This window comes from Balaenoptera physalus, assembly GCF_965194825.1.
Source record: "Balaenoptera physalus genome assembly, chromosome: 13".
Classification (NCBI taxonomy): domain Eukaryota; kingdom Metazoa; phylum Chordata; class Mammalia; order Artiodactyla; family Balaenopteridae; genus Balaenoptera; species Balaenoptera physalus.
In genome coordinates, this window is record NC_138892.1 from 65,997,560 (window position 1) to 66,016,953 (window position 19,394).

Consider the following 19,394-nt stretch of genomic DNA (forward strand, 5'->3'; position numbering starts at 1 on the left):
TTGCCTGGGGAATGCCACACCTTTCCAAGGGTATTTGTTCTTCCCAATTCCTATCCTTCTTCCATTGTAGTTTCTCGCTTCAAGTTTCTAGCCAGTTCCATTCCATCGTGAGCCCACTTGCTACCTGTCCCTCTGCCTATTGTCCAGTTTCTTTTCTGTCATCAAGCCTACTAAGCAGAGTCCATTCCTCATATTTCCCACTTTCTTCCCTCAGATTCTTGGCTTGGCTGTAGCATCTCAGCTGCCATCTCCCCACTCTGCCTCTCTCTCTCATACACATCTCCCCGCATCTGGACTTGGCCAAGGTTGCCTGTACTGCCAAATCCAGGCTCTTTACTCCCTCCCTACAGGCTCTTCTTCCCTTGATGAAGTTTCCATTTTTTGCGTGCTTACTACGTCCCAGGCACTGGCTGTCCCAGGCCTGGAAGACTGAGTATGGTGATGGCCCCTGTACTTAGCATGTTCCTCAGCCGACCCCTCCACTACCACCACTCTCCTGCCACACCTCAGGACACTGTGCACCAAGGGACCCTCTTCCAGGCAACTCTGGGGGTGTATGCCCACTTGCCATCCAGCCCAACAGCCTAGTGCCTGCCAGATTTCTAGCTATTGTCTGACTTGGTTCCCTCTGATGGACAGTGAACTTCCCAAGGATTACCCCACCAGGGACCTTCATCCGTATCTTTCGAGATCTCTAGTACAGTATGATCCCTGTCAGTTGAATAAAGGATGTATTGGCTGTGTTGCTGACTGCCTTTCTCCATCCTCTCCTCTCCCTTCCATTCTCAGCTCTTCTCTCCTGATAAAAAGGCTGCAGCAGAGTGGGAAACACCAGACAGCTCCAGGGGGAGTCACGCAGCCATGCAGGGGCCCCTCACTGCCCCTCCCAAAACATACACCTCAAGATACCACAAGTTAGGCCTCCCCACCTCCCTCCTAATGTCTTGGCTCCCAGATGTCACTCCCATCAGCTAGGGAGGCAACCTGTTCTGGAGACTCAGGGAGCAGAGTGCTGAGCAGGCCGGGCCAAGGGTGAGGTGAGTGAGGGCCTAGCACATGAATTTAAGGAGGCCTTCCATCTCAGGGTCGTTTAAGTGCTGATCCACTCTTGAGAGACCCTTAGAGTGCTGAGCCTGAGTCTGGAGCCTGAGGTGGTGGTGGTGACTGAACTGACCCCCTAGACAAATGTGCAATTATTGGAAGTTTGGGGGGAGCCAGAGGAAACCTGCACAGATGGGGTTAGACAGGAACTGGGTCCACCAGATGCATTCACCTTTGAGGGTGAAGAGGATGGGCATCTGGTAGAGGGTATCAAGAGGACAGGGTAAGAAACAGTGTGGGGAAAAAACATGGAAACCTGGCCTGGGTAAAACCACCAGCCTGTGACCCACTGACATGGCCTCTCACCCATGGAGCTTCACTGGGGTGGGGAGAGGGAATCACTTTGCAGGCACTGCGTGCAGCCCAAAGGCTTTGCTCTTCTTCATGGGAGTTGCCTTCAAGAGCTTCAATCCTACTGCTTAGGGGGTGATCTGCCTCTGCAGCGTTCTTAACACCAGACAGCCTGTTTTGCCACCTGCCTGGTACTGCATATGTTTCACTATTTTCTTGCGTTCACTCTTACTTCCCCCCCAGGCACTTGGAGTAAAACTTTTGACATGTCTGGTCTTTCCCCTAACCAAAAAGGGGAAGAGGGAAGGAACTGACAGAGGAGAAACACAACTGTGACTGTTCATTGATGGGCCTGTTCTCCCAGCCAGTTCCAGTGGACGACTGAAATCCTGACTTCCTTCTTCCTACTCTCCTATCAGTGTCTTTCCTAGCATTGACAGGACTCATGCTGACACCCCGTCAGTCTTCAGTTCCTCTCTTCCAAATCCTTTGGCTTTTTTAAAGTACTTTCCAGCATGGTGTCCCTCAATTAATTCCCCGAGCAACCTGTCTTCCTGTCCTTGATAGGCACTTAGGTTTTGGCTGGATCTGCAGCCCAACCAGACAGCCTTGCCATGTTAGAAGTCCTCAGAGGAGAAAGAAGAATAGGAGAAATGTATTGCTTTGAGACCACTGACAAACGGAAATATTTTCATGTTCTGAAAACACACTGCCCCCAGTGTGTTGGAGAACACCTTTCCCTACAAGAAACCACTAAATTATTAAAACACTCAAGTGTATAAATGAATTCTAAACTTCTGACCTTTCCCTACATAAAAAAAGATGTAGAGTTAATGAGTAGATGGTGAGGCCCCACTCAACATCTATAACTGTAGTGAAGAGAGCACTGGATTTGCAGTTAAAAGTCAATTTCTAAATTGTACATTTTCTAAACATTAGCTTTTTAATTTAAAATCTAAGAGATTGTAGTGAAGTAAAATGAAATAGTGCATGCAAAAGTGTAAACCACCTTATAAACGAAAAAACTGTAACTGACAATTATGTGGAAATTTCTACCTTATTTTTGAACAAGTTACAATTTATATGAATCTGAAAATGTGTTAAATGAAACACATTTCTATGTGTTTCCTACAATTCCCATCGCCTTCCCTCACAATACAGAACCACTTAGATTTTTTTGTGTAATCTTCCAGAGTTTCTTTATACAATTGCAAAGAGATATATTTTCCTTCATTTTACACAAAAGGTAGTTTGGTATACTCAATGTCTTGAATTTTTTCCACTTAATCTATCTTGGGGAGCTTGTCATAACAATACATAGAGAATCTCCCCCTTTTTGTAGCTGTATGCTGTTTCACTGTATTGAAGTTTCACAGTTTAACCAGTCCCCTAGTGATATTTCCATTAATATCATTTAGTGCAATGCTGCACTAAATACCTTGGACATAAGTCTTTTCACAAATGCATTAATATCTAAAAGGTAAATTCCTAAAAGTGGTTCCACTGGGTCAAAGGACATTTGAATTTGTAATTCTGAAAGCCAAATTTCTTCCACTGGGGTCATGGAGATTTACACTCCCACTAGCACTGTATGTGAGTGCCTGTTTCCCCACAGCCTCACCAATGGAGTAGGTTCTTAAACATTTTAGATTAAAAATGCTGTCTTATTGTTTTAATGTGCAGTTCCCTTATGAGTAAAGTTATACTTTTTTCATATTTTTAAAGGCCATTTGTATTTGTTTTTTCAACAACTATTGAATATTTGATGCTAGAGGGCATTACAACTCTAAAGTCCAACAATTTTCTGATCATCGTTACACTAGGCAGTTGAGATAAAAGGAGAGCAAAGAATTGATGTCAGGGGTGTTCTATTTGCTCTGACCAAGGTTAAATACCCAAATATGCCACTAGAATGTGAGCACTGAAAAGTGGGGATTATGTTTTATCCATCTTTATTCCCAGCAAAGGGTTGAGAATCTTGCAGACACTTAGTCATTTGTGAACAGGGATGAGATGAGCGATTCTTGGGAATTTCTTCCACAGAAGTATGGTCTAGATAATCTGGATTGCCTACCTATGAGATAAGGTCATTTCTCATATTTCATCAGAACCACCCTAAAGCTTATCAATGAAAAATAATCTGAAATGACCATTGTTAGCTATGTAAGTTATTTAAGTCTGGCACTTAACAGATTTGATAAGTTTACTGAGTGAATGAAGTTTGCTTAAATGAAGAAATCATCATAATATAAACAGAAGCATGAAGATTCTTAGGAAATCTAGAAAACAAATTGTTGCCAGTGTCCTTCCCATCCTAACTTAGGGGAAAAGGATTTCTAATTCTAGACCACCTTGTTCTTTAGGTAAAAACATCCTGGGACTATAAAGGAGCAATACATCTGGCTATCGAAAGAGCATTTGATTAATTTTGTTCTAATTGTGTTCAATAGACAATGTTTCTCATTGCCTCTTTTCAGGTGTCTATTTCCTGACTGTTTGCTTCATTCCACCACTCACAGACAATTCAAGTGCACAATAAACCTAATTACAGCAGGGGCAGATTTCAAAGTTCAAATCATCTATTGATGAGATACACTGCAAGCATTTTGCTCTTACACTGTATAGGCTTAAAGCAGTGATTCCCATTTAAGGGTGTGAGAGTGAATATTAGCATCACTTAAGTCTGTTTGTTTTAAATACAAATCCTGTTCCCCCTTGTAGAAGATATCAGACTTTCCTGGGAAAAGATTGGTCAGGTATACTCTAAAAAAACACGGATGTTTACTTCCCTAGGCATCATTTCTGTGTCCTGTCATGGCCTATGGCCTGAGAACTACTCTCACACTGTGCTTAACCCCTGCTTTCAGAACCAAAAGAAATCATACATTTGCTCCAATTTGGTATATAATGCTTAGTACATGTTGTTTTTTTAAGAAGAGCAAAGACCTAGCTATTCATTATTTAGCCTTCTCCGTCTTATATTGCTGATATGCATTCTGTATATCTTAATAGTTTCCTCTCTAGGAGCTATTACTTTCCCAGTTGATAATTCCCTTAATGAATTTTGTCAATCAAAGCATATACCATGATGTCTAAGTCCCTCTTATCATTTTACTGACACTTAATATCACCTAAAATAATCCTAGTCCAATTCCAACTTTTTTTTACAGAGAAGGAAACCAAGACCACGAATGATTAAGTGAATAACTCAGCTAAGGTCAGAGTGGCAGACCTCTGACTAGAATCCTGGTCTCATTAAGTACTAATCCAGTGTAGTTTTCTGCTGTAGCACATTATCACTCCATCACGAATTATTTATACTCATACTTAACTCTCTGTGATAAGCACCTACCATGTGTCAAGCCTTGTGCTAGCTTTCACACACACTGTTATTTAACTAAGGATTAATATATAAGACATATTTTCTAAGTTAAAACAATTATCAAATCAGGGCAAAAACTACAAACCCATTACAATCAATTTTGGGAGAAGGGACTTCTTCCTAAAAGGAATTTCAGGTAAGAACACTTTGGATCAGTGGGACCACTTAGCCTAAAGGCTGTCTATTCTTCTCTTGCCCCAGTGATGCCCACACTTCTCTCCTTACGTGCCCGTCCCCCCCGAACTCAATATGTATTTGCTAGGGTATCTGACATTAATTCAACACTTCATCTAATCCCATGAAGTTGCTGGCTTTCTTCTACCTGTTTTCTTTCCTTCTGAAAGATATTTTCTTGGCTCCTGCAACAGGAACCGAATCTCAACTCCTTTTTCTCTCTTCACCTGTCATGCTTCTGCTACAGGTCTCACCTCAATAACCACCCTTTCCCTTCCAGGTGCGGCAGAGAGGAAACAGACACAATGTGGTGGAAAGGTCATGTAAATAGTTTTGCCCATTTCAATGAGTGTGGAGCTGCTCTCATTGGAGCCTATGGGGAAAGGCATCTGTGCCTGGAGGAAGGGAAGTTGCTCCCACACTATGGGTTCCCGGCTGCATTCTGAGGACCTTCAGATTTAATGGAAGTCTTTGTGCGAGCAGCCCTTGGGTCATGAGTCTTCCCCTGCCTATTCGAAGCCCCGTCGGTATTAACAGAGGTTGGCTTCTGGATGGTCAATTTTACTGGCTTCTCCTGGGCCTGTTTCTTCTCTTCCCTGGGCTTTGAGCGTGGCCTCTTCTCGTCTCGGGTCCTGGGCCTGATGTCTTCCTTCTCGGTCCGTCCTCTCCCCTCGTCCACTGCCTTGGCCCTCCCTTCCTCCTTGGCTCTGGAACTCACCGGTTCCCCGGCCCTTGGCCTTAACCTCCTCATCCTCCTGTGTGCCCTCGAGCTCCGTCTCCACACTTCCCGGGCCTTCTTGGCCGCCCTGCGTCTCCCGCAGCGCCTGCGTGGGCTCCGCGTCCCGAGAGGGGTTCTCCTGGGCGAGCGGACACCCTCCTCCAACCTCGAGCGTCCCGGCTTTCTCTTCGACTTCAGAATCTTCCAGACCCTGAAGTAGCCGGCGGCGTCGCTGCCACTGACCCGGAGGAGAGCTCCCTTCACACGGGACCTGGACCCTTCGCGCGAGTGGCGGCCGCACTTCCTGCGCACTCTGTAGCCGGCACTTCTGAGCTCCTTTTTGAGAGCTGCCAGAGTCAGCCCTTTGTGCGCAGTGATGGCTCGGAGCAACAGCTGGGACACTTTGAGCACGGAGAGCGGGCCCTGCCTCGGCGGTCCCCCGAGGACATTTTCCGTGGGCTGCTGGGTTTTAACTTCAGCACCTTGGGATTGGCCCATGGGCTCGGCCCCGTCAGCCATGGCCCCGCTCCCACTTCCGCTGGGCCGCTGGCTTTGGACCTCACTCACCTTAGCCTAAGGCTGAGGCTGGCTGGGCCACGTCACAAAGGTAGGTAAGGCACGTCCTAGTAAGAGGGCGGCAGATCCCACCCAGGTAACCGGTCTTTCTCACTTTGAATAACCAATCAGATGCCACTTCCTTCTAGGTCTAAACCAATCCGGACTTTCAGAGCCTATGCAGACCTAAAGAATCACCTTCATAATGTCCAGGGTTTTGTTTCCTGCTCTTATGTTCATACTTCTCATTGATCTTGATCTCGGCCGCTTTCTATTTTTCCTGTGGTGCTGCACGCCATCTACCCACATTCCCCAAAGTGTGAGAAGTTGCTCCCAACCATCCACAAGTAATACGATGCCTTTAGAAAGTAGGTGTAGTAGTCTATAAAACACAACCCAGATGAGAAACTCCCATTTTTAGGTCCCACCAGATAGATATATGCAGTCATATCTCCCTGACTCTCTGCACGGTGGATTTTTTGCAAGAGTATGAAACAAAGGAAGAACCCACTGTGGTCCCTCTATCCTAAACGTAATTCCCACACCTAGGAAGTTCAGATGCTTCATTCAATTGGATTGGAACAATCCAGATTCCAAATAGCCTAAGAACACTAGTCTAATCATTATTCTCTGAACAGACTCTGTGCTTTTCTGCTTCTTGTCCTCTTCTTGGATTGCCTATCCCTCCCCCGTGCACAAATCCTGCTCATCTTTCAGTCCTACTAAATGCTTCCGTCACTGAAGCCTCCTCAGACTCTTTCAGTCAAATAATTTCCCTCCTTTTAACTACCACAATTACTTCTGCAATCCTATACTGTTTTTTCTTTTTCTTTTTCTTTTTTTTTTAAAGATGATTTACTCTGGTACTGTCTTTTGGCATTTCTCCTTTTCTATTTCTAGAAGAAAGTAAATCATCACCTTTTTTGACCAGGATTCTGTATTTATTTATTTATTTATTTATGGCTGTGTTGGGTCTTCGTTTCTGTGCGAGGGCTTTCTCTAGTTGCGGCAAGTGGGGGCCACTCTTCATCGCAGTGCGCGGGCCTCTCATTATCACGGCCTCTCTTGTTGCGGAGCACAGGCTCCAGACGCGCAGGTTCAGTAATTGTGGCTCACGGGCCTAGCTGCTCCGCGGCATGTGGGATCTTCCCAGACCAGGGCTCGAACCCGTGTCCCCTGCATTGGCAGGCAGATTCTCAACCACTGTGCCACCAGGGAAGCCCCTGTTTTTTCTTTATTTTAAATTAATTTGGTATTAGATGGTACAATGTGGCACCATATTTAAAAAAAGAAAAAAACCTGGACCTGGAGCTGGAAAATATGGATACATATCCTAGCTCTTTAATAGCCATATGACATTAATAATCCCTTAATATTTTTTAATCCTACTTCTTTATCTAAAAAACAAAAATAAAAATGCTTAATAATCCCTTCCTACCAATATCACAGAATTATTGCAAAGATTCAAAAGAGGTGATGGTAGATAACAAAGGGCTACTCAAATATAAAGCATAAAATTAGCATAAAGTTATTTTACTCTGAATGTTTATGTCTTTCCAACTAAATAAAAAGGTCCCTGAGAGTCAGACAGTCTTTGAATTTCTATGCCCCATGCTGTACCTAACACTATCCTTCATTATATATAGCAGGCATTTGATTGAGTCTGCTTAAGTTCCTTGCTGGTGAGGAGGCTTTCTCTGGATTCAGAAGGAAACTCCCAGAAAATCAGGAGAAAAGAGCAGGATGAATTTCAAAGGACTGGAAATGAAGGCAACCAAGGAAGCTAGTTGCTCAAGGACCTCTTATTTTGGACACAGTTTAGCTGGGAATAATTCAAAGAATACCTCAAATTGCAAAGCATATCATACTTTTCCAGAGGACATTCACATATAATCAGCAGTCATAGGCTAGACTGTGGCACTGTTTCTTCCAGGAATCAAAGTTCCAGGAAGTTGCTTAGACCAGTGCTTCTTAAACTCTAATGTGCACTTACTTCATAAAGTGCAGATTCTAATACATTAGATCTGGGATGGATCCAGAGATTTTACCTTTCCAACAAGCTCCCAGGTAGTTCCTGGTTAAAACACAAGTGTTGCGGGGTGGGGGAGAGTAGACAATGAGAAGGGAAGTGGCAGGAGATGAGGCTGGAAAGGTGGGTTAGGGCCAAGGTGTGAAGGACAGATACAATAATAATGACACAGATGTCAGTGGTCACATAGTAGTAAGTGGTAGAGTTTGGATTTAAACCTAAGTCTACTTAATTCTAAGGCCTGAGCTCTTAAAACTACTATGCTAGGTTTCCTTTTCTCCAAGGTTGACCCTCCCTACCCCTTATACATCTCCATTATAGAGTAGAGGGAAGTTTATAATCACAGCTCAGAATCAAGAGTATCTATAAGCACTCACTGTACCTTCTCCCAGTCTTTCAATCAGGGCAGAGTACTGTGAGGCTGAGGTTCTCCAGGGGCAGGGGCTAACACATCAGCACAGGAACAGTGCATCAAGGAAGAGTTGCCAGATGGAGAGGCAGAACCACATGGTGCTGATTTCTCCCATCTGTGTAGTCTCTTGGTCTAGCTATTCTTCATGGTTGCATAGGCCAGTGGTCACAGGATGGGGCAACCACCAGAGAAAAAAAGAAACAAAAGCGTTTGCTTTGAGAATAGGAGGAAAATAAATGAAGTCTGACCTTCAAATCAGCTGACTCCAGGTAAAAACAGGTTGGCTGCACATAATGGTATCATCACAAAAGAAAGACAAGAACCAGATCAAACAACCATGTTTACTGATACCCCTGTGATTAGAAAGGAGGCCAATTGGAAACCTTTGGGAGAGGCTGAAATCAAAGGAAAAGAAATATATGAAAAAAATATCAAAAACACCTATGGCAAAAAAGAGCAAACATTTTGATTTATAAATAACCATTCATTTCACATAGATTTCTGTATAAATATGTTGTAAGTAATAGCGGAATAACCAAAAATGGGAGGTAGGAAACAAATGCCCCACCACCACTCAGCTGGTTCAGAGGACGAGAAAGGCAGTTGACATTTTCCATGGCACCAATCCCTTCCTCTTTAGAATAAATCTCCTTGCCAGCCCCCATCATCTGACACCCCAAAAGGAAAAGATACTTCAGGAAAAAACGATTTCTTCAGGAAAAGACGCAGTGCAAACCAACATCATACCCCCAATCAGGAAATACCAACCCCAGCTCCAGACATATAAGACTGAACTATCCCTTCCAATTTTAATAGTCTATGATTACAAACCAGAAGTTATCACCTAGAGAGGACAGCACCACCCTGTTGTGAGAAAGAGCAATAGCTCTTAATTTCTGGAAGTCCTGGGGGCTGGAGGTGGCAGCGGGTGGGGGGAGAGGAAAAAGCATACTTGGGAATAATGTCTGGTCATAATCCTTCTGCTTCAAGTTCCAGAGCAAGATCATTTTGTCCTTGGTTGAAAACAAGACCCTTCCTCTAGGGTAGTCATACCTCTATGAGGTGTCTATAGAGTATCTTCGTTGATTTAGATAATAAGCAACCTTTAATTACTATACTAAATTCTAAGAACATCAAGGTTTTATTAATCTCATTCCTTCATACAGAGTTATATAACTCTAACTTCACCAAGAATAACTCCATGTCAGAGCACAGCAAAATTTAGTAGCACACTCTGATCTAACCTCAATCTATATCTCACTGCCCTTCCCTGATCCACAGGCCTGGGGTTCCCAGGGGCTAGGTCTTTCTGACTCAGTTATCTTGCACTGATTTGATTTATCTCTCCCCAAACTGAATGACAGAAACCTGTTCAACAGTCTATTACAACTGACCTTAAACTGCTAGCTCTTTTTTTGCAAAAGTAACTTGCCATCTCATTTTGTTTTATATTCTAAAACCCTTTTCCTCTCCTGAACTACTATTGTGCCTTCCACTTTAATGCAAATAACCCCACAACAGTCATCTGAGCAAATAAGCCCACTAGTCCACTCATGGCTTTCGGGAGGACTAAAGTGGTTTCACAAAAAGGAATGCGAAGATAAAATATCAGATTCCTTAAAAGCATGGAGACAGTCTGGCAATTGGACATTCATCATTTTAATCCTCAGCACAACTGTTCAGAAGGGAGTACAGAGAATCTAGATCCAGGCGATCTTACTGGAGGACCAGGCAAACCTCTCAGCAATTAGCCTGCAGATATGAAGATCTGGTCTCCCTAACCCCTCCCAAGAAGCTCTAAGCATACCCGTCCCCACATACATAAAATCTATATCCCCCCAAAAAATGACAGCAAGAAAGAAATATGGGCTTTGGTATTACTAAAATCCTAACCCAAACAAAGATATGCTATACAAATTAAGCCTTTCATCCAAGGCTTTATTAATAGTTAAGTCTTTCCATGAGTCTAAAATATGGGACATCTAAGAACTGTTCTACTACAGTCAGTTAAATCTCAAGCTGAAAACCCATTTCTCTGAGGATTTATACATTCAACATGAGGCTTGGGAAATCCCAAGACACAGTCATGCTGCAGCCCCCCAATAACACTACATTCTGGGCATCATTCAATTCTGTTATCATAATTCCCAGCCATCCACCCCTTTTCAAATTCCCAGAATATTGTACAAATGAAGCCAAAGCAGAAACAGAAATTTGCGAAGTAGCAATCATTTACCATGTATATGTTAACTCCTATAGTCCGAGAATTAAAACATCCCATACCTACATGCCCAATTTGATATACCAATCCCACCATGCAGAACTTTATTTCTATCCTAATCTCTAAACACCTAAAATCCCACAAAATTGAATTCACTTATTAAAAATTGCTTTCCACCAAATTGAGTAACCATGTAAATAAATGTCCATGCTAAAGAATACAGCCAAAAGCAGGCTTTATTTGCATTCCCATTTAACAATACACGTTCTTATATTATACTGCATAACCTCCCCCAATTTTTTCTTCAAAATTCCAGTTCTAAATATTTCAATTCAAAAAACACTTAATTCTCCATTTCCTGGGAAAATAATACCCATTTTAAAATTTTAACACAACTACTCTCCCATGGATTTTTGTCAGCCTTTGATCCATCTAGGGAAGAAGAGCTACTATTTACTGAAGGCCTATGGACCAGGCATTATAATTAGTTATAAATTATCACTAATTCTTTCAACAACACTGAAAAGTGGACAATATTATTCACATTTACAGATGAGAAGGTAAATGGTGTATAAAAGAAAAATTTCAGAATGAGAATTCTCCACACCTCACAAGTAAACCCAACAAGGATCTCAAATTTTCCTCTTCCACCTAGGGAAGAGAAATTGCAGCACCATCTCTCTTTTCTTATATCATCTCACTAATCAAAGCTTTGAACAAGCAGTACATATTCTCCTTTTCCTACCATAATTTCTACCATACTAGCTATTCCAGTTACCAGTTTATTGCTTCTCCACCAAATTCACCCTTTGTTGCCGGATATGTGAAAATGGATCTGGGCCTTTTAAATATTTTTCCTTTTCCAGCTGACATGATGTTAAGCCTTGTCAGTAGAGGGCACTGGAGAGACACTGCAGGAGGAAAGGGTTTTTCCTCCTTTACTCAACACAAGAAAATTCCTACTGGGAGGGAGATGCAAGAGGGAAGAGATATGGGAACATATGTATATGTATAACTGATTCACTTTGTTATAAAGCAGAAACTAACACACCACTGTAAAGCAATTATACTCCAATAAAGATGTTTAAAAAAAAATTCCTACTGGTGAGAAATGCTGTGAATGTAATTAATGTGGAAGATGTTTCAGTACTACTCTTAACTTTCTATGCATATGGGAATACATAATGAAGAGAAACCCTAAGAGTGTAAGAACTATAGGAAGGCCTTTGGTTATCACTCATCCCTTTGGATACATATGAGAATTCACACTAGAATAGAACACTATGAACATAAGTAGTGTTTTTGAGTCTTTAGCATTAGATCTGTCCCTGGAGGGCACAAGAGAATTCATACTGGGGACAATCCCTATAAATGTAATTGATATGGAAAGGCTTTCAGTGTAAATTCTACCTGCACTGCACACATAAGACTGGTGAGAAACTCTATGAATGCCATGATTGTGGAACAATCTTCAGGAAGCATGCATGAGAACTCACACTGGAGAAAACCCTATGTTTGTAATCAATATGAAAAATCCTTCAGGAGTAGCTTTTCCCTTACTGTGTATAACAGAACACAAAATGGAATTCAGTGACTATGGGAACGCCTTCAGTGCTACTTCATCCCCTAGGAAACATGACAAACCACATCAGAGAAAAGCCCTATGAATGTAATCAGTACAGAAAATCCTTCCACTGAAGTTCTTTGCTCACTGTGCATAAGAGAGTACTCAGTGGGGAGAATTCCTATGAATGCAATGAGTGTTGAAAAGCACTTATTGATCTTTCATCCCTTAGACAACCTAAGAGAATTCACACTGGACAGAAATCTTATGAATGTTACCAATGAGTAGGGGGCAATTTCTCTATCCTTAGGTAATGGATGAGCAGTCACACCACGGAGAAACACCTTGAATGTCATCAGTGTGAATGAGCCTTCTATTTTGCACAAGATAAATAACACAACAGGAATACATAAGGAATGTGTATCCCTCATCTTTTACACTGGAGAAAATTTCTTTAATGTAATTAGCAGGGCCAGGTTCTTGGGCATGTGACTAGTGCAGTCACACAGGGCTCCATGCGTGAAGTTTAATACTGAGGTTGCTATCTTAAAATTCTTAATAACTTTATTTTTGAGTTTGTGTCTGGTAAGTGAAATTGTATGGGACAATTAAGCATGAGCTGGAAGCCTGGAAGCTCATGCATAGTCTTGCCTCATACCACCCCCTGCCTCTTGGGGACAAATTCTCTATATCAATATATATGAGAGTTCTGAAATTATTTTTACAGCTAAGTATTATACAAAAAAGTCTCCTTTGACACTAATATACAAAAATATGCCAAAAAGAGGCGCAACCTTCTCTACAAATACTAAAAGAAATAAATACATGGACCTGTGGACCTAGGCTAGAAATCTGGATTATTTACCAATACTACAACTGCAAGACGGCTACAAACTTAACAGATTAAAGAACTAACTTTACAAAGCACTTAAACTGATTCAGAAGTTATACTATTAAAAACATAGAATTCTACTATTCATATTATGTGCTAGAGAATCATTTATCTAGCATAAACTGACACAAAACAGCACGTGCTGGAAACAAATCCCACATATTTCAATCCCCACCCTCATCACCACCAGAAGTAGTTTTGTCCTTCAACAACTAGACTGCTCTTCTAGAACAACAGATATGATGGTCCAACACTCAAAGATAACTCCAACTTAAAATCAACCCAAAGTTTTCATATATAAAATACTTGGCAAGTTTTTCCTCTTTCACTGGATTCCTGTTGGCCTATCAGATTCCACCTTTCATAGATTTCAGGAAAACCGAGATACTCTTTCTTTGCCACTCATTTCCAGTTTCCCTTATTGGATGCTTGGGAAACATTCCCCTTCATAGTTCCTGTCCCACTTTCTTATATGCTTCCTCCTTCGACTATCAAAAGAATAAATTAAAGTTATGGTTTAAACTTATTTTTTAACTATTTTTAAAACCAATAGGGAAAAAGCCTCTAGGGTCTCTGTCAATATAGTATGTTTAAACATCAGCAAAAAAAGTTAGGTTTCAGGATTAGTATCCAAAGGCCTTAATTATCCAAAAGAGGGTAAAATCACATTCATTTCATATATCAGAATTCTAAAATATGACTTTCCAGAAGAAAAGGACCAGACTACAGATAAAATACCTAGTCTGCTGAGAACTATTATTTCGGCATTTTAAGAACTTTCAGATACAGCTGCTCCTTTTTCCTAATCTACTAGTTGCTTTTATCTAGCCATTCTTCATATGTTCCTCACCTGGGTCCTTTCGCCAGGATTCAGTTGCCTTAAGATCCTTAAGATACAGTACCAAGTCTCTTTGTGCCTGTAGTTGGATAAGGTTGAAGAAGGCACCTTGGGTCCTAAAAAATTGAAACAATATGTTAGATAAACTAATTCTGCCCTGTCTGCAGCCTCTGAACTTCAACAGTTATTTTTCTTGTCAAATAATATTTATATCCTATTTTTCTGATTCATATAGGTGCATTGTTAAGACTGTGGAAAATACAAAAAATGCTACAGATAAATAAATAAATAGGGGCTTCCCTGGTGGCGCAGTGGTTAAGAATCCGCCTGCCAATGCAGGGGACACAGGTTCGAGCCCTGGTCCGGGAAGATCCCACATGCTGCAGAGCAACTAAGCCCGTGCGCCACAACGACTGAGCCTGCGCTCTAGAGCTCGCATGCCACAACTACTGAGCCCACGTGTCACAACTACTGAAGCCCGCACGCCTAGAGCCCGTGCTCCGCAACAAGAGAAGCCCCTGCTTGCCGCAACCAGAGAAAGCCTGTGCGCAGCAAGGAGGACCCAATGCAGCCAAAAATAAAAATAAAAAACAAATAAATTTATAAAAATAGATAAATAAATAAGAGTATTCCTAAAGGAGCCTTAAAAATGAAAGCATCTACTCTGAAGAAGTTAGGGCAGGCCTTTTTTAGAAAGAGAAAATTAAGGACAGGGAAAGAATGCCCAAATAAATTAAGACTCCAAGGAGGACTGCTCCTCCCATGGTCACAAAAATGTAGGGGTTTTCAATCCATAAGACAGGGATATTTTCTCAAACAAAATTTGAGAAATTTTCTCAAAAAAGTGAATCTTCCTCCTGTTCACTTTACCCGCACTGATTACATAATGAATCTCCATCTGCCTCTTCCATTCCTTCCATAGTGTGTTTATCATTTATCCATTCTCAAAGGCATAAACTAGCAGTAACACTGGGAGTTAATTTTAATAACACGGCTTGTCAAAACTTGCTGATGGGCAGGAGAATGAGGTAAAGAGAAAGCCTGAGTGCTCAAGGCCACTACAAGCACGCTAAATGGAGAGCCTGTAGTGGGAAAGAACATCAAAAAACCGTCAGAAAACCTCCATTAACGGGTCTTCTAAACACAGGTTTCCAAAATTCTTAATCTTTCGCACCTCCAGAAGTGAGGGGGTCACAGCAGGAAGTCCTGTGAGTGATGTAGGCAGAAGGCCTGCCAGGGACGATGCGGGGCCCTCAGAAGCTCAGAGTAGTCCACATTAAAACGATGGTTTCCAGAAAACCTCCTTCAGAGAGAGGGTAGAGCCTCCCAGAGCTGCCCCGCCCACAGAGGAAGGTAACCCAGTGCCTTGAGGACCGGGAAACCATGCGCCCAATAGCAGTGAAGCCCAGTAATTAGGGCAGTGCTTCTCCTCCCAGGAACCACCCCCTCCCCAGAGGTGGGGGGCGGGGAAGCAAACGTTGGCCAATGAGAGCAGACTTCCCCTGGCCCCGCCCCTGCTGTGTTCCCACCCTTTGCCCCGAGGCGGGAGGGAGGAGGCTCCTCAAAGCCTAGCCCGGGAATTGTGAAGGAAATTGGTAACCACTGGCGAAGAGCACGTGCCAGAGGGCTACCCGGAGGAAAAAAGACAAACAGTTAAGGCGTGAAAAGTCTCTATTAGGGTGAGGCCAAAGAGCAAAAGGAACGCAGAGAACAAAGGTTACTTCGCTAGGCCGGGGAGAGGAACACGCTGGCCAAGTGGACCGCTGAGGAGACTCCTGAGGTGAGTAAGAGTTGCTTATCAAAGGGCTAGGCTGGGCAGAGAAACGGAAACAAGGCATTTAGTCAGAATGAACGGCGTGGGCAGCGCCAGGAGACGGCCTTTCCCCAGCGCTTAGAGATTTCTGAATAATTAACGAAAATACCCTTTCCCTTCCTGCGTTTCCTCCGCCTTTTGATGTTCTTTCCCACTACAGGCTCTCCATTTAGCGTGCTTGCAGTGGCCTTGAGCACTCAGGCTTTCTTTTTACCTCATTCTCCTGCCCATCAGCAAGTTTTGACCAGCAATGTTATTAAAATTAACTCCCAGTATTACTGCTAGTTTATGCCTTTGAGAATGGATAAATGATAAACAAGATACTTGTAAATATATCTTTAGGAGAATTTCGGTTTTTGCTTTTGTCATGCTGGGAACTAATTCTCAAACTTTGGCTATACATATTAGAATCACTTGAAGCCTGTTAAAGCCTGTTAAAAAAACATTGCTGGGTCCTACTCCAGAAGTTTCTGGTTTAGTACATTTAGGGTTAGGCCCAAGAATTTGCATTTTGTTTTTATATAATTAACATATAGCATTATATTAGTTTCAGGTGTACAACGTAGTGATTCTATATTTGTATATATTGTCTAGTTACCATCTATATATATAGTTACAAAATTTTTTTCTTATAATGAGAACTTTTCAGATCTACTCTTAGCAACTTACAAATATGCAATGCAGTATAATTAACTCTAGTCACCATGCTGTACATTACATCCCCATGACTTAGCTATTTTATAACTGGAAATTTGCACATTTTGACCCCCTTCACTTATTTCACCCACCCGCACCCCCCACTTCTGGCAACCACCAGTCTGTTCTCTGTATCTATGAGCTTGTGCTTTTTTTTTTAGATTCCACAGATAAGTGAGCTCATATGGTGTTTATCTTTCTCTGTCTGAGCATAATACCTTCCACATCCATGCTTGTTGTCGCAAATGGCAAGATTTCATTCTTTTTTATGGCTGAGTAATATGCCATTGTGTGTGTGTGTGTGTGTGTGTGTACACATGTACATACCTCATCTTCTTTATCCATTCACCTGTTGATGGACACTTAGGTTGCTTCCATATCTTGGCTATTGGTAAATAAAGCTGTGATGAAATTAGAGGTGCATATATCTTTTCTAATTAGTGTTTTTGTTTTCTTCAGATTAATTTTTAGGAGTGGTATTGCTGGAACATATGGTAGTTCTATTTTTAATTTTTGAGGAACCTCCATACAGTTTTCCATAGTGGCTGCACCAATTTACAATCCCAACAGCAGTGCACGAGGGTTCCCTTTTCTCCATGTCCTTGCCAATACTCATTATTTCTTGTGTTTTTGATAATAGCCACTCTGACAGGTGTGAGGTGATAGCTCATTGTGGTTTTGAGTTGTATTTCCCTGATGATTAGTGATGTTGGGCATTTTTTCTGTACCTGTTAGCCATCTTTATGTCTTAATAATTTGCATTTTTAATAAATTCTCAGCTGATGCTGTTGCTGTTCTGGGGACCACATTTTGAGAACTACTTGTCTAGCATATCTAATAGGTAGAATTTACTGAATTTCAGGCATTCTACTAAATGAGTGGTTTATTTTACATGCAGTTCTTATCAAAACTATAACAGATAGGGGTTAATATTTCTCTAATAGCAGAAGAAACCTGACTGAACATAATGACTGATATTATTCATTCTCAGAGAAGGCTACTGAAGTTTACAAAAAACACACCTCTCCACCTTCAGGCCAGCCACCAGCTTCACATTCTTCTCTGATCTAAAGAATAAGCAGTCACAGAACACTATTGCCCTATGGTTTAAAATACCTGTGCAGATAAAGACAGGCATATACACCACTGGGACAGAATAGAGAGCCCAGAAATAAACCCTCCCATACACAGTCAGATGATTTTTGATAAGGGTGCCAAGATCATTGACTAGAGAAGGATAGTCTTTAAACAAATAGCGCTGGTAAAACCGTATATCTACATGCAAAAGAATGAAGGTGGACCTTTACCTAATAACCATATACAAAAATTAATTCAAAATGGATCAAGGACCCAGATGTAAGACCTAAAATAATAAAACTCGTAGAAGAAAACATAGGACCAAAGCTTCACAACATTGGACTTGGTAATGATTTATTGGATATGACACCAAAGGCATGTAACAAAAGAAAAAATAGACAAATTGGACTTACAAAAATTGTTTAAATTTGTACATCAAAAACCACTATCCACAGAGTAAAAAGGCAGCCTACAGAATGGGAGAAAATATTTTCAAATCATATATCTGATAAAGGATTAATATCCAGAATATACAGAGAACTCCTAAAATTCGACAACAAAAAAGCAAACAGCCTGATTCAAAAATGGGCAAAGGACTTGAATAGACATTTCTTCATAGAAGATATAGGAATGGCCAATAAGCACATGAAAAGATGGTCAACATCACTAAGCATTGGGGAAATGCAAATTAAAACTGCAATGAGATACAGCCTCACACCCATTAGGATGGCTACTGCTGAAAACAAACAAACAAGCAAGCAGAAAACAAGTGATGTGGAAAAATTGGAGCCCTTGTGCTCTGTTAGTGGGAATATAAAATGGTATAGCTGCTATGGAAAACAGTATCATTCTTCAAAAAATTAAAAATAGAATTACCATATGATCCAGCAATTCCACTTTTGTGTATATATCCAAAAGAATTGAAAGCAGGGTCTCAAAGAGATAGCTGTACACCCGTGTTCATAGCAGCGTTATTCACAATAGCTAAAACATGGAAGCAATCCAAATGTTCATTGATGAATAAATGGATAAGCAAAATGTGTTATATATATCTAATGAATATTTTTCACCCATAAGCAGGAAGGCAATTCTGACATATGCTGCAACATGGATGAACCTTGAGGACATTATGCTAAATGGAATAAGCCAGTAACAAAACGACAAATACCGTATGATTCCACTTATATGAGGTACTTATTAGGGTTGTCAAAATCACAGAGACAGAAAGTAGAATGGTGGTTGCCAGGGGTGAGTGGGAGGGGAGAATGAGGAGTTATTGTTTACAGGTATAGAGTTTCAGTTTTACAAGATGAAAAAGTTATGGGGTTGGATGGTGGTGATGGCTGCACAATAATGTGAATGAATGTATATATAATACCACTCAACTGTACACTTAAAAATGGTTAAGATGGTACACTTTATGTTATGTATATTTTAACACAGTAAAAAACATTTGTTTACATACCTTTGCTGAACTGTGTTCCCTAGGAGAGTAGCCTTGGGCAAATTATTTCACCTCTCCAAGCCTAGGTATCCTCAAAATGGGCAGGTTGACTACAGCAGTGAGACCATCAGGAACCCCAACTTGTTACTATTTTTCCTCCTTGGGTCTCATGCTTTGAAAGATTCTG

At 41.4% G+C, this 19,394-nt stretch overlaps 1 protein-coding gene across 1 annotated transcript in view; it reads right to left on the minus strand.

Annotated features, from left to right (window-relative positions):
- Window positions 1–56: 56 nt before the first annotated feature.
- The window catches only part of H1-7 (H1.7 linker histone), a 103,726-nt gene continuing 84,388 nt past the window's right edge, over window positions 57–19,394 (minus strand). Inside the window, exon 2 of the mRNA XM_082421488.1 lies at window positions 57–14,293. Within this exon, the coding sequence (XP_082277614.1) occupies window positions 5,370–6,185 (816 nt within the window). The 5' untranslated portion in view covers window positions 6,186–14,293 and the 3' untranslated portion in view covers window positions 57–5,369. The remainder of the gene's footprint in view (window positions 14,294–19,394) is intronic.